The sequence below is a fragment of the Peromyscus californicus genome, unplaced genomic scaffold, assembly GCF_007827085.1.
Source record: "Peromyscus californicus insignis strain IS unplaced genomic scaffold, ASM782708v3 Scaffold_8__1_contigs__length_139910024, whole genome shotgun sequence".
Taxonomy (NCBI): domain Eukaryota; kingdom Metazoa; phylum Chordata; class Mammalia; order Rodentia; family Cricetidae; genus Peromyscus; species Peromyscus californicus.
The window spans coordinates 81,114,207-81,129,201 of record NW_026294606.1 but is presented as its reverse complement, the minus strand read 5'-3'; the positions used below and the strand labels follow the sequence as shown (position 1 = coordinate 81,129,201).

At 39.1% G+C, this 14,995-nt stretch overlaps 1 protein-coding gene across 1 annotated transcript; it reads right to left on the bottom strand.

Moving 5' to 3' along the window:
• Positions 1-730: 730 nt before the first annotated feature.
• LOC128104549 (putative ankyrin repeat domain-containing protein 19) lies at positions 731-11,932 on the bottom strand. Its single transcript, XM_052729499.1, has 6 exons — positions 11,682-11,932; positions 9,308-9,422; positions 8,969-9,142; positions 3,674-3,780; positions 2,981-3,118; positions 731-1,025 (listed from the first exon to the last, which is right to left on the bottom strand). Exons 1-6 carry the CDS (start codon positions 11,930-11,932, stop codon positions 923-925), a joined length of 888 nt encoding a protein of 295 aa, XP_052585459.1. The 3' UTR covers positions 731-922.
• Positions 11,933-14,995: the final 3,063 nt, after the last annotated feature.

Here is a 14,995-nt window from a genome sequence, read left to right as displayed (position 1 = left end):
TTTGTTCTACTGATACAAATCACGCTTTCAGTGACATCTCTAAAAAAGTAAACATGGTCACTTATTGCAATGCATTCATTATTAATGTGAAATAAAAATGCATTTTTCATTATTCATTATTAATGTGAAGTAAAAGTGCATTTTTAACAGAAGTATAATATGTAGGGGTGGCTGAAAAGAAGTTAAGAGCACTTGTTGCTCTTGGAGAAGACCTGGGTTCAGTTCCCAGAACTTATGTGGTGTTTTACAGTCATCTATAACTCCATCTTCTCATTCCCACAAGCACCAGACGTGCACATAGTATCCATCCATACATGCAAAGCAAAACACTCACACATAAAACAGAATAAATTAGAAAAATAAAGAATTCTAATACAGTGTAGGGTGATGACTATTAAGGAAATATACAACATGTTAACACTTTCTGAAAGAAAAACTTACTCAGAACACTATATGTTCTGGGGGCTAGACAAAAGCAGAAGGCTTGTCATCTCAACGTGCTAATTTAAAAATATTTTTAGATCCAAGTATTCGTTTCCAGTGCAAAACTGATACACTTTAGACAACTCAGTTTTATCCAACTAATTTCTTAAATAATTTTTACTTCAATAGACACTTGGATTTTAAAACTGCTGAGGCGGGGGGCTAGAGAAAGGAAAGGATAGGGGGAAAGTGATGTGATTATATTTCAATTAAAATGTATTTTAAAAATTAAAACTCCTCTTTGAGGATGTAGAGTAAGGGGAACCCTCATCCACTGGTGGTGGGAGTGCAAACTTGTACAGCCACTAGGGAACGCAGTGCGGCAGTTCTTCCGGAACCTGGGAGTAGATGTACCCTAAAATCCCGCTATACTACTCATGAGCATATTCCCAAATGATATCCTATTACAGAAAATCAGAGCAGTCTTACTCCAATCTCTCTAAGGAAGAACTATGGAGAAAGAAACTGAAGAAGACTTACCTACGAAGACACTGTGTTGACTTGAGAATAGTGAGTCCTCATACTCCAAAATTATACTCTTTCTTCCATGAGCAGAAATGGTGGTAATAAAGTTATTATTTTAATATTGATAGGAAAACACTTATCAATATATTAAATTCTTGAGTATTAAAAAGTATCAGAGATTTTTGCCAGAACATATTGCTATACCTTTCAAGTTCATAAGCTCTAAACCTTTTTATAGTTTCTCACTGAAGAAGGAAAGGATAAAGTGAAATGTCTAGTCAATGGCAATATAGTTCAAACCATCCAGATTATCTTGACAGGATAGGAGGTACCCTGGTAGTAGAAGGATTCCTATGTCTCCTTGTTCTGAGACAGTGTTTCTTAGGCTCCAAATCTCAGGATTTACTACTTGAGTACACCAGGTTGCTATGAAAATTTCACCACCTAAAAATATGCACAGTAGTAGTAAATCAGTATATAATTTTCTTCTCAATCTTGAACTGGTTAGAATCCCAAATGCAAACCACTGTGCATTTCATCAATGTGCCTATTTTCAAATGCTACAAATCTAAGATATTGTTATTAGTGAAGTAAAGAGTTAGCCTCAGGTAAGAACACTAATGAATGCCAAGACATTGTTTGGTCTATTGCTGTTCTTCCATTACTCAACAATGAAATACTAAGGTAGCTGAGTTTTATCATGTTGATCCTAAGTCTCCATGCTAATCCTCAACTGACACAGAAGACAGAATCATTTTTCATACATGCATAAGCATACTAATGAGATGTGATGGGACTTAGCTATTAAATACGGTTAATAGAATTTAGATTCAGAGAATTGTACTCAGTTTCTTCCTTCTGGGGCAAAGTTGGAAAATATTCTGAATTCTTGAGGCACAGACTCAAAAGTGTTTTGAGAAATGTTCCTTAATATGGAAAAGGCACTTGGTAGACCAATCATGTCCTGTCACCTTCCCTGGGAAAGGTGATAGAGATCTGACACAACCACAGTCTGTGCTTCAGAGGATGATGCAAAGGAACCTTTGCATACAGATTACTACTAACAAAGAAAAAAGCATCTCTGGCTTATTTCTGCAAATGTTTGGATCCATGTAATAACTTAGTATATCCACAAACCCATTTCATGGCAGAAAAGAGACTTCTCCAAAGTCTCTTACTGTGATGATCTTCTAGGATACTGGAATGCTTTGAATACATGGTCAGATTCAGTTGCCTAGCAATGGTTGTAGGGAAATTTTAGAGTCTGGGCTGCCAGAGTACAGTACTATTGTAATGGGAATATTTTGAATTTACAAACACATGGGCATATGGACTAGCTCTCAAGACTCCATGACTATTATGATAAAGACTCAGATGACAATCAGGAGGTGTAGTCTGATAGTCAAAGTTAATCAGCACCAGACTGAAGGACAGGTTTCATCACATCAATTCCCATGAACAAATGATTGCCAGGTTCATCATGTCTGCCACGTCTATCTGACATCCATAAGAGGTTTGGCTTCCTAGGACTTAGGGAACTTGTTACATTGTTGGGCACTCAGGGAGTAGGATAGACAAAATATTTCCCAGAGGAAAGTAATAGGATTTTTTGTTAAACTACAAACTTTGAGACTCAAAGAAATAATTCAAAAAATAAAACTCAATACCATGCATTACTGTTATACTGGAATGAAATGGAGGATTCTGGGATCTTCAAAGGTAAAGATCTTAAAGCTATAGAAAAAGAGGCTGGGGTGGCACTCAGTTGTAGAACATATGCCCAGTACAATCAGGTCCCTGGGTGTGATCCACCATCACCATGACATAAATCAGCCCTGAGATAAAGTCCCCTGCACTCATTGCCACTTCTGACTAATCAATCCTTTTGCTTGCTTCATGGCAGGTGGACTTGACTAAAATATCTCCATTCCAAAAGTATTTAAGTAATGAAGTCTCGCCTGGTGGAAAATACATTTGTAAATAATTTGTGCCTAAATTCAGGGCTCATTAGTATCCTGATGTGTATACTTACACTTTGCGCTTTCCTGCCATGGCATACTGCAGTGCGTTCCATCCGAAGATATCCTTTAAGGAGTAATCAACATTTTTCTTCAGTAAAATCTCAACAATTTCTTCAGAATCCCATTTAACTGCATACATGAGTGTTGTTCTAGAATGACAGAGACAATTAAATTACTTAAACAGTGAATTTAATATATTTTGTGAATTAAATGTATGGCCTGTGTGCAGCATTGACCATTTACTAATCATACTTAAGCATCTTGAATGCTCAGAGCTCAGATTTTTAAGTATTATTCAAAGAAAGAAATTTAAAGCAAAGAGTCATCTAACCTATGGTTTTAATTTTTACACATTCTAGAAGAAATTAAAATATAAAGTTACTAAGAATTTCATGATGAATCAGTAATTGAATTAATAGTGTTCAATTAGTGTTTTTCAAAAACACCAATATGAAATCTATCAGCTAATATAAGATTATATGACAGACAAAATAATATTCTAAATAAGAAAAAAACTTTCATTGTCATAGGGAATATGAACCTGACTATATATTGTTCTTTGCTATAATTATTTCATAAAAAGGATGTTTTTATTATAACTGATGTTTTATTGATATATCTAGTATATTCCCATAATATTTTTTATCTGGGTGATTTTTACTATTCTAGACCACAGTAGTGTTTTAAAAAGTTGAACACAGTACCTTAGAAAACCATCACATGCATAAACATTTGCACCATGAGCTATTAAATGTTCTGACATGAGGAGTTTCCTTTCTCGAAGTGCTAGCAGCAGAGGGGTGAATCCATCCTGTAATGACATCAATGAATAATTCACAATACTGCATGTTCCATAACTGGACTGAAAACAATATAGCTAGCCCCGTGAACATAATGTTTACCATAGACTAGAGACCAGAAGTCTTCTCCTCCTCAGTCCACTGTGCCTTCTCACGCTTCTCAGCACTGCAAAGCTCCAACCCTGCCTACAGCTGTCACACGGCTTCCAGTCCTCTCCAAAACTCAGGAGGAACACTTTTGTCTCATGAACCACTGGTTCCTGTCACAGCATTTATCACGGTGTTTTGGAGTCCTGTTACTATTCCCATCTAATGAAAGTTTCCTGCAAGTATCTCAAGAGACTCAAATCAAAACACAGTAAGGAAGGTTTTTTTTTTTTTGTTTTTGTTTTTGTTTTTGTTTTTCGAGACAGGGTTTCTCTGTGTAGCTTTGCGCCTTTCCTGGAACTCGCTTTGGAGACCAGGCTGGCCTCGAACTCACAGAGATCCGCCTGGCTCTGCCTCCCGAGTGCTGGGATTAACGGCGTGCGCCACCACCGCCCGGCTGTAAGGAAGGTTTTTCAATCCTTTGTTTACATGGATAAGCTAAATTTTCTTCACTATGTCGGAAATTCTCCTGTATTTCAAAAGACACGTGGCAGATGCACCATTTCCCAACAGAGGGATTTAATTCAGAAGTATGACACCAACGCAGCTACAAAATCTTTGACTTACAATCTGTCCTGCCTACAAGATGTGCTGCGGCAGTGGTGGCAGAGAACAACCAATGACAGGTAAAATTTGAGACCCAAGCTATGAGAGGGAGCCTATGTCTGACACAGTCTAGATGACCAGAAACTGAAGGCTGGATAGCTCAGACACCTAGGGTAGACCCAAACACAACTGACCCCCCCACCCCACCTCCCACAAATCAATGAAATGATCCCCAATTCTGCTATACTCAAAGATCGGTGCCTAGCCCAGACATCATCAGAGAGGCTATCTTGGCAGCTGATCAGAGAGGATACTAAAACCCACAGCCAAACCTTAGGCAGATAGAGAGCCCATGGTGGAGGTCTCTATTGGGTCCATCCCCTGGAGCTTGGGGAACCCTGCAGAAGAGGGGGAGGAGGAATTATGGGAGACCAGAAAAGTTGAGGATACAGGGAGAGCAAGGCCCAAGGAAATCAACTAAGCAGAGCTCATGGGGGCTCACAGAGACTGAAGCAGCAATCACAGAGCCTGTATGGGTCTGTGCTAGGTCCGCTGCATATACGTTATGGCTGTTGGCTTTGTGTTTTGGGCGGACTCCTGACAGTGGGAGTGTGTGTGCGTGTGTGTGTGTGTGTGTGTGTGTGTGTGTGTGTGTGACTCTTTGGCGTGTTCTTGGAACACTTTTGCTTCTATTGGGTTGCCTCTCCCAATCTTGATGTGAGGTTTTGTGCCTGGTCTTATTGTATTTTGTTGTGCTGTGTTTGGCTGACGTCCCTGAGAGACCTGTTCTTTTCTGGGGACAGACGGGTGGGACAATAGGGCGGCAGTGGTTGTTGGGTGTGGATCTGGTGGAGAGGGCAGGGGAAGGGGGGACTTGGAGGTGTAGAGGGAAAAAAGTTGTGGTTGGGATGTATTGTATAAGAGAAGAATAAATAAAAATTAAAAATAAGAATTATGACAAAATTGTGGAATTGTCCAGGATTCGAAAAATGTTTTCTGAAATGATGTTTGGCAAATCTTCTGTGGGGCAAACATTGGCAACAGCAGACATTGTTAAAGAGACACAACTGTCAGACCTAGTGATGACATGGAAGTTTCCTGAGGATGCAGGGGAAGCTCTGCCTGATTCTGTGTTGAGGAAACAATGTCAGGCCCCTGCTCCAAATAGGTCACTGACAAAATGACTCAGAATAAGTGAGAACTCAGGGAGACTTTGATTGCTTACCTTGACATGGATTCTGTCTTTTTATAAAATGAAAACTGTCTTATAGTTTAGAAAGCCTAAAACATGATTTTTAAAAATGTTTTTAATTTAAATTATTTAATGAGTATTTACATAATTTCTACCCCATCACTTCTCCAATTCCTCCTTTTTTCCCTCATGCTGTCAAATTCATGACCTTTTCTTTATTACTGCCACATACATATGTGTGCATGTACAACCTACTAACTCCATTTAATGTTGGTAATTTCTCTGTCTGTCTCTGTCTCTGTCTCTGTCTCTCTTTGTGTGTATGTGTGTGTATGTGTGTGTGTGTGTGTGTGTGTGTGTGTGTGTGTGTGTGTGTATGTGTGTTTATGTCTGGACATTGGGTTATTTTCTCTGAATTTGTCAAATGTTAATGGATTTAGACATTAGACATTGTTGATGTAATTATTGCCTATATATTTGTATATAGTTATTGTACTTATTGTATATAGTTTTCCTATGTTATTTATAACCTTCTCTTTTTATTTTAGAGAAAAGGGGGAAATGTTTCAATATTTAGTTCGTGTTCTGACAAATAAAGTTTGCCTGAAGATCAGAGGGTGGAGCCAGCCATTAGTTAACCATAGAGGTCTGGAGGTCTGTACAGACAGGAGACAGGAAATGATATGGCTAGGAGAAGAGAGGAAGTGATAAGGTGGGGTGGAGACAGAAGCTTGGCCTTTTTCAGTGTAAAGAGTCAGAGAGGTAAGAGGTGGCTGTGACTGCTCCTTTGCTTCTCTGATGTTTCAGCTTTTACCCCCATGTCTGACTCCGGGTTTTTATTAATAAGACAATTAGGATCATGCTTCAGTTGTGGCTAGGCTCCCATGGGCATTTACTCTCTGAATTTTGACCAGTTGTGGATTTCTGTTATACTCTCTACCTGCTGAATTCTATCAGCTTTGTGTCTAAGTCCACATTACTGAGTGACTGTAGTATACTAAAGGTAGTGCATACAGATCAGTGTAATTGACTGTTTAGTGTATTCCATCCAGAGAATGAAGGGTGTTGCAGGAGGATCATGACTTCTAGGTTAGTTTGAGCTAAACAGTGCAATCCTGCTTAGTCTGGGCTAAATGGTGAGATCCTACTTAAGAACCTAAATACTCAAAGTCTATCATGGTTTTAGGATTATCAGTGAGATTAAAACCATCTATTGTAGTATATATACAATTGTGGTGCAAGGGGAGTAAAAGCTAGGATTATCATTATCAATGAGATTAAAACCATCTACTGTAGTATATATACAGTTATGCCACAAGGGGAGAAAAAGCTTTCCCCAAACTCATAACTAATGAAATAATCAGTGCCAGGCAAAGGGACCCTTCTCTGGAGTTATTGGGACTCCCAGAGATTTCCCAAACAATATAAGCCATTGCCACTGCTCTTAGTTGCCTCCTGTCACTTGAATGCAAGATCTTGTTGCTAAAGACACCTCCTATTTTAGACAAAGGACGGAAAGGAGTCAAGCTGGAACTAACCCAGAGATTCTAGACTCTTCTTCAAGGACTAGCTCTCATACAAAGTGAGAGGATGCTATGAGAGCTGACCAGGGAGTAAACTGATCTTCAGACACCCTAAATTTATATCAAAAGCACTAAGAAAAAAGAGTAATAGACTCAAACATTTGCATAGGCAAAGCAGGGAAAGTGAGGAGATGCTGCTGTGGTTTGTTAGTAAATAAAACACACTTGGATGGTAGATGGTGGAAGTGCCCCCTGCAGGAAACTGTTCAATCTAGTGGCCTCAACGGAGATAGGATTTGATTTCTTAAGATCAGGAGAAAGTCAGGTGTTTTTTTTTTTTTTTTAATTCTCCTGGAGACTGGGTGTGCACTGGATTTGTGGAGGGTATATATGGACTTCACTGTCTCCCTAGCCCTTTATTCATTAAAATTTTAACCTTTGCCTCATGCACACATATCCATTGGTATGTGTGCAACTCCAATATTAGTAGTGCAATCTACCATATTGTAACAGACTCTCAAATGTAGTAAAGTCACTGTGGTGATTATTTTTAACTACCAACAACACCAACTTAGAGTGACCTAGAAAGAGGGTTTTAGTTGAGGGATTGTCTACATCAGTTGTCTACATGTATGTGGCTGTGGGAAATTATCTTGGTGGTTAATTGAGGAGGTGGACCCAATCCTTTGTGCTTGGCACCGTAGCCCATTGTGGGAATAGAACTGTGTAAGATTTCAGAGGGCTAGATAAGTATTAAGCAAACAGGCAGCATGGATTCATTAATTTCTAGCCCTCTTGAGGCTACATAAGACGTAAACAGCTGTCTTAAGATCCTGCCTCTGTGATTTTTTCCAACAATATACAGTAATCTGGAACTATAAGTCCAATAAACGACTTCACAAATATTTTCCACAGATGCATAAAACAATATATCTCTAATATTTTAATAAGTGAACATTTATTTTCTTCCCCATTTAAAATCTTTTTTTTTTTTTTTTTTTTTTTTTTTGGTTTTTCAAGACAGGGTTTCTCTATGTAGTTTAGCGCCTTTTCTGGAACTCACTTTGTAGACCAGGCTGGCCTCGAACTCACAGAGATCCGCCTGGCTCTGCCTCCCGAGTACTGGGATTAAAGGCATGTACCACCACTAAAATCATTTTTGGAGAGCTCCATACAGTGTATTTTGATCATTCACCTGGTTTCCTCAACTACTTCCCAAATCCAACCCACTTCTTTACCCACCCATCTTTCTGTCCTCATTGATATAACCCTCTTCTCAAGTCTCAGAGGTCACTACAGAAGATCAGGGGAAAGTCTGCAAGAGCCAGAGGAACTGGATGACCACAAAGAAACAGTGCCTCTCGGCACAACAGAGCATGAAGTCATAGTCATTGTGAAAACATTCTCAAGAACTGTGCAAGCTCAGGCGACACAAAATTCAGTATAGAGACAGGAATTTGGCACGAAGTTCTGCTCCTTGATGAGGACATATTGACAGCTGATAGCTGCTGGAAGGGGATAGTCATTTTTATTTAAAGGTGTGGCCCCTGGTAGGCTGGTCATGCTCCACTGGATGGTCATATAGTATATGGGCTGCACAAATGGGACTCAATGGGTTAGAAAACAAACAGTAACAAAGTATCAATATTCAAATGAATACCAGTCAAATTATTTCAAAGTGCCAGTCAAGAAATACTTGAGCTCCTAAACATGGAAAATTGGCCCTACACACGACATTTTTAAAGCACATAGTTTTCAGATACTCAGGAATTCAATTTGCAAAATCTTTACCTTTGTAGTTTCTTCAATGTTTCCCCCAAATTTAAGAAGAATGGTGACAATGTCAGGCCTGTCTACATATACTGCATGATGTAATGCTGTTTCTCCCTTGGAATCTTTAATATTGGGATTTGCTTCGTTATCAAGGAGCACAGAAACAATTTTTGTCTCCCAGCTTTGTACAGCCTGTGGATATTGTAAAAAGGAAAACATCATCAATTCAAAGAATTCAACATAAACGTCCCCCTAACTGCCCCCTTCACCATGATTTATATTTAAGTGACATTAATTTTGCTTTCATTCGAACCATTTATATAAAATTAATTTCTGAAATTGAAGACTTTGACCTACCTTCATTAGTGGTGTGGACTTTTGATCATCAAGTTCATTTACGTCGCATTCATTATGTAAAAGGAAATAAACCAGATGCAGATGACCATAAAAACAGGCGAAGTGGAGTGCGGTTCTGTGGAAATGAGAGATATTTTTAGTGAAACTGTAGGTCATTATGCCAACATACACAGTCACTCATGTATTTGCAAATATTATATAATATTTAAGATCTCTGATCCATAAACCAATATTTAATTTTTTCTAAAATTATATGTTTGCTCTTATTATTTATTATATTAGAAAAATTTACTATGCAGAGATTTTGTGGTAGCATAAATATAAAACCCACAGCTCTTGCAGCTAGGTAGCCAAGAGCAGCCATTTTGAATAGAAAGAACATGACTATTGGATTGAACTGCTAATGAATTTGCATCCTGCTCTAGGCTCCATTACCAACCAACTACTTCTCAGTCTTTCTGTGTTGTGATTTCCTTGTCCATAAAGTGGGTCTTAAAGGGAGTACTACTCTCCTGTCAAATTAGGATGCATCAATAAGAACCTCTGCAATGACTCAGAAAATATTCTTGAACAACAGCTAAACATCTGCTAGACATTTGAATGATTAATGTTAACTCTGTAACAAATACATTCCAAGTCAATGTTAGTTCCATTGTATCTATTTTGCAAATATATTAAGGACTATATATTTCACAGTCTAAGATAATATCTTCAAAACTTGAAACATGGTCTGCTTTAAATTTATGCTCCTGGTGCATCAGCCTCCAGGTAGCTGGGATTGTAGATGTGACTCAATGCCCAGATTAAGATTCTGTTTTTCCTCATATTTTAACTCATTCAAAATTGGAAAATCATTTACAATTCATAATGTATAATTATTGTCAATACTTAAAAGCAATTCTTAATACACAAAGTAGAATGTCACCATGCAATCCATGGTGTCTTACACTGAGATGTGACATATACTCATGACATTTCTAGTCTTTACACTGAAGTTTAAAAAAAATACTAGCTATGAAAGTACTATGGATAATTAGTAACAAAATCTAAATGCACAGGAAGCTTTGCTTTGATTTTAAGGAATTTAAGCCAAAGGAAACTTGGGGTTCAAATAAGTAAGTGTGGCTCATTCTTGACAATAGTTAAATTCATAGGATATATGAAAATCAGATCCTTGCTATGCCTAATGTCAATATCCAATAGCAATTTCACAAGTGAGATTTAGGACACCTTAAGTTGGGCCCACATTGGAAAAGCAAGATGTTTGCTGCTCTGGAAGTTGTGAAACTCCCAGCAAGCTTTATTTGCCTCTACCAGGAGTAACTAAAGATGTTGGAAGTAACCTGGAGCTTGTCAGAAAATGGTGCTATGGAAACTGTGGCTGATCAAGGCAGCATTGAACAACCTCTCAGAACGATATGAAGTACTGAGTGAAGCTTAAGAGGAATCTATGGAGATGCGAGAATGACATCCCTAGGACACTAGTGAGAAATAACAAGAAAATGAAAGAGCAGGAGGAGCACACAGCCATCTTTCAAGTTTAGATTTTTTTTGTATTATTCTTCAGTAAGGAATATAAACATTAGCACACATTCATATAAAATTCACATTGAATTGTGTTTGCACAGTTTTAGGTGAAAGAAAAGGTAAGCATTACAGCTCGTATGGAAAGGTATCCTGGTAGTCAGGAGCCAAGAAATGCTACAAAGTCACATCATACAACAAACCTCTCACAAGAGATTTATCGGGAGGGAAAAAAACCCAGGAGGGTGGCTGCCTCTGCTTGGGCCAGAACTGAGCAGAAGGCGGGGCTTATATAGAGTTTCCTGGGGAGGGGCGGTGGAACTTTTCAGAGTGAAGCTTTCCAGGGTGGAGAGTGGTGGGCTTTCAAGTCCAGAGATTGAACTTTTTACTCTAGAGTGGGGGCAGGGTCCAGCCTGTAGGGCAGTTAGAGAGTTCTGTGGGTGGAGCCTGGCATTTGGAGATCCTTAGGGGAGGTGCCTGGCCCCTCGTGTGTTTTAAGGGGCTTATAGGAGACACATTATGAGGAACATGACCTGAATTCTGCACTTTCTACAATCTATGTAGCATTGTGTTTGTGTTCATTGAAATTAAATCCCATTTCTTTATATTTTGTTACATTTTTCTATTGCATAATCAATAAAACGCTCTATAGGTGAGTAATAGGGAGATGGTAAACCTCCTGGAGATTTGGTCTTGTGCTTCTCCTGCTCCAGAAGACGATCTGGACACTGGACGTCTCTGTGATCACAGGTGCCACCCCTGTTGTCCTCAACAGAGCTAGGAAACATAGGATTCTCCCATCACCCGATTTCCTCACGGCCCCCCATCCTTAATTTCCAAGTGTTCTCACCGTCCCCTTTTATCCTTGTCATTTACGTCAAACTTCTTCCTAGAAAGGAGCTTCAGCACCACTTTGATCCTTCCTTGACACACAGCTTCATGAAATTTATTTTCTGGGTCATAAGGCTGTTGGTACCTATCCTTTGTCCCACAGTCACAACACGACAAGCTCCCCTTTCCGCTGCTCGGGCCATCACAAAACCCCAAGGGAGTTTTTGGCTCTTTCTTAAAGCAGAAGAACTTCCTCAGGGTGGAGAACATCACTGTGGCCTCCTTTTTGTCAACTCAACACTAAATAAGAAATATGAACTTTTAACCCCTGGCGGTCTACCAACCAGAGCGTAACTCTGTGAGTCCCAGAAATGATAAGCTCCGGTTTGACCAGCCAAACAGAAGCTGACAGTTGGGGGAACAGCTGTTGCCAAGCAACACTGATAAACAAGAGCCTGCAGGGTCTTCCTCGGGGATAACTGACAGCCCAGGAAGCACATAGTGCTCACTGCGCATGTGCAATGTAAACATGGCGGTCTCCTTAGGCTTTAATCTATGTTTATCCTGCAAGGTCTTTGTCTCTTCTTCAAAGTTGAAGGATTCCTTTATTTCCAACAGTAACCTTGCTTGGCAGTTGTTTTGTTTGGGGTGGGGGGGTGTAATTCTTCATTCTAAAATATTTTCTTGTCTTTTTTTTTTTTTTTTCCACTAAGGTCATGGATGGGCTTGCCTTTGTAGGAAAGGGTAGCTTCTCAAAGCTTCTTTCTGGGTGCTTTTGGTTCTGTGTTTTTGGAATTTTCAATGCAGTGAAAAGCTTTAAGTTATACTTTTTGTGAGCCCAGGAGTGGTGGCAGGTGCTTTTAACATGATTCGAACACACTGAGGAGATGTTATTTCCAGCCATGGCTGTTGTGGTTCTAAATGTCTTCTCTACAGCAGGGCCCATATATTTGCCTTGTTGTGGGGACCTTCTGCTATTATTTCACAGAACGTGTTTTCTGTGCCCTGAGTAGCTCCACAACATCTTCAATGTCAGATCTTTATATTTGGTCTCTGCAGTGCTTTTAGTGAGAATGTTCCACACAGGTTCAGATAGTTGAACACTTGGTCCCAGGTGGTAGTCCTGTTTGAGGTGGTTGCAGTAATTTTGGGAGCTGGAGCCTTGATAGAGGACATCTGTCCCTGGAGGCAGGCCTTGACTGTTTACAGTCTCTGCCCACTATGTTCGCTTTCTGATTCCTGTCTGTGGCTGAAACAGAATCTCCTTTTCTTGCTCCCATGCCGGTCACTTGCTGTTAACTCTCCCCACCATGATAGACACTTATGCCTTTGGAACTGGAAGTTTAAATACACTCTTCCTCTGAAAGATGCTTCTGGCCGTGGTGTTTTATCACAGAAACAGAAAGTTAACAAGTACAATCTCTGAATAACAACATCCCAGGGATCTTGAAAGATGTGGTCATTACTTTTAATTTGTTAGTGTCTAACTGTAATAATACACCCACTTTGATTTCAAACTCTGATGTTCCTCTGATTGATGTTCTGCTGCTGATGCTCTCTACAGAATTACTGTGCTTGGTGTATGGGGATTTCCATGTAAACTAATACAATAGTTTTCACATTCTTTCTTCTGACTTTCACATGCAAACTGTGTGTTCATTTTGTCATATATTTGGATGTTTATTTGTGTCCCCATTGAAGTAATAGATATTTTATTTCTAATTACTTTAAATTTCTGTGCAGGTGCTTGAGGTGGCTTAAATAAGATGTCAGATTCCCTGGAGCTGGAATAATAGGCAGTTGTGACCACATGATGTGGGTTCTAGGAACTGAACTTTTAATTCTAATGAAGAGCAAGAAACACTTTAACCACTGCACACTCTCTCCAGTTCTGAAGTTACAGGTTTTTTAAACCGCATGTTATATGTTGATTAAAATAATAAATTACATCACTTCACCCTTCCCTTTCCTTCCTTGGTCCCATCTAATGACTCCACCTTCCTAATTATCCCAGTCCTCTCCATTACCTCTCAAACTGATAGCCTCTTTTTAAAATTACTATTGTCGTGCACACACACACACACTCACACACACACACACACACACACACACACACACACACACACACACACACACACAAATAGATAAATGCAACCTGCTGAGTGATGTCATGTTGCTTGTGTGTGTATGTGCTACATTTTCATTATCCATTCATCAGCTGAAGGACATTAAAGTTGTTTCCATTCCTAGCTGTTGTGAATAGAGTAGCAGTGAGCATAGCTGAGAAGGCATGGATGAGAAAAAGGTCTGAATGGGGAAGTCATGGGAAATTCGCTGTAGAGCCTAGAGAAGGAAATGGGATGTCTCCCTCTCTAGAGTATGTGATTATTTTGTGTGCAGAATCAGTTAGGGTGTTTGTCCATGGAAGAGACTAATTCTCCTTTCAGGAGTCGTTAGCCAACCATTGTTCTTTTTTCTTAGAATTATATTTTACATCTTTAAAAAATTCATTCTTAAGAATCATATTATTTTTGTTAACATTTACAACAGTATTGGTTTTTTTTTTTAAACTTTCATTTGATCCTTCTTTTTCTTTCCCCAAACTCATCCTGGATCCTCCTCTCTACCTGACCTATCCAAGTTTATGTTTTTCCTTCTTGTTCTATCTTTAAAAACACACCACAAAACTAATACCTAAACAAACAAAAATAAGACAAACGTTCAAAATACAAAGTCCCCCTAACACACATACAAAAAACCCTGGGATTTATTTTGTGTTGGCCAACTACACCTGGACATGAGACTTAGATATACCCACTGCCACTCCATTAGAGAAAATAGGTGTTCCCTTTGATTTGGGGTATAAATTACTGCTAGCATCTAGGTTAGAGATGGGAACCTGTGTCCACTTGGTTATGTATCTTGAACTTGTGCATATTTTGTGTGTTCTGTCATAGTCTCTGTGAATTCATTTGTGCATCAGTCCTGTTGTGACTGGAAGACACTGTTTCTATGTTTTTCAATTCATGAAAGAATCTTTTGTAGGTTAAAATTTTGTCATGAATGAATATATTCTCTTTTATATGCCAATATAATCTATTCTTGTTGTAGAATATTTAACATATGAGTATATGTGGTGGTACTGTGTTCCCCAAAATATTGTGCACCCTAATAAACTTATCTGGGGTCAGAGAACGGAACAGTCACTAGATACAGAGGCTAGAAAATGGTGGCACTCACACCTTTAATCCTAGTCTTCTGGAGGCATGGATCTCTGTGAGTTCAAGGCCACACTGGAAACAACCAGGCATGGTGACACACGTTTTTAATCCC

What these genes read in the sequence shown, in the direction of transcription:
- LOC128104549 (XM_052729499.1), bottom strand. Translation starts at nt 11,932, where the DNA reads ATGTTCTCCACCCTGAGGAAGTTCTTCTGCTTTAAGAAAGAGCCAAAA. An exon ending in ACATTGAAGAAACTACAAAG is followed by an intron (nt 3,781 to 8,968) that starts GTAAAGATTTTG and finishes ATGTCATTACAG; the next exon opens with GATGGATTCACCCCTCTGCT. An exon ending in GCATGTGATGGTTTTCTAAG is followed by an intron (nt 3,119 to 3,673) that starts GTACTGTGTTCA and finishes CTGTCATTCTAG; the next exon opens with AACAACACTCATGTATGCAG.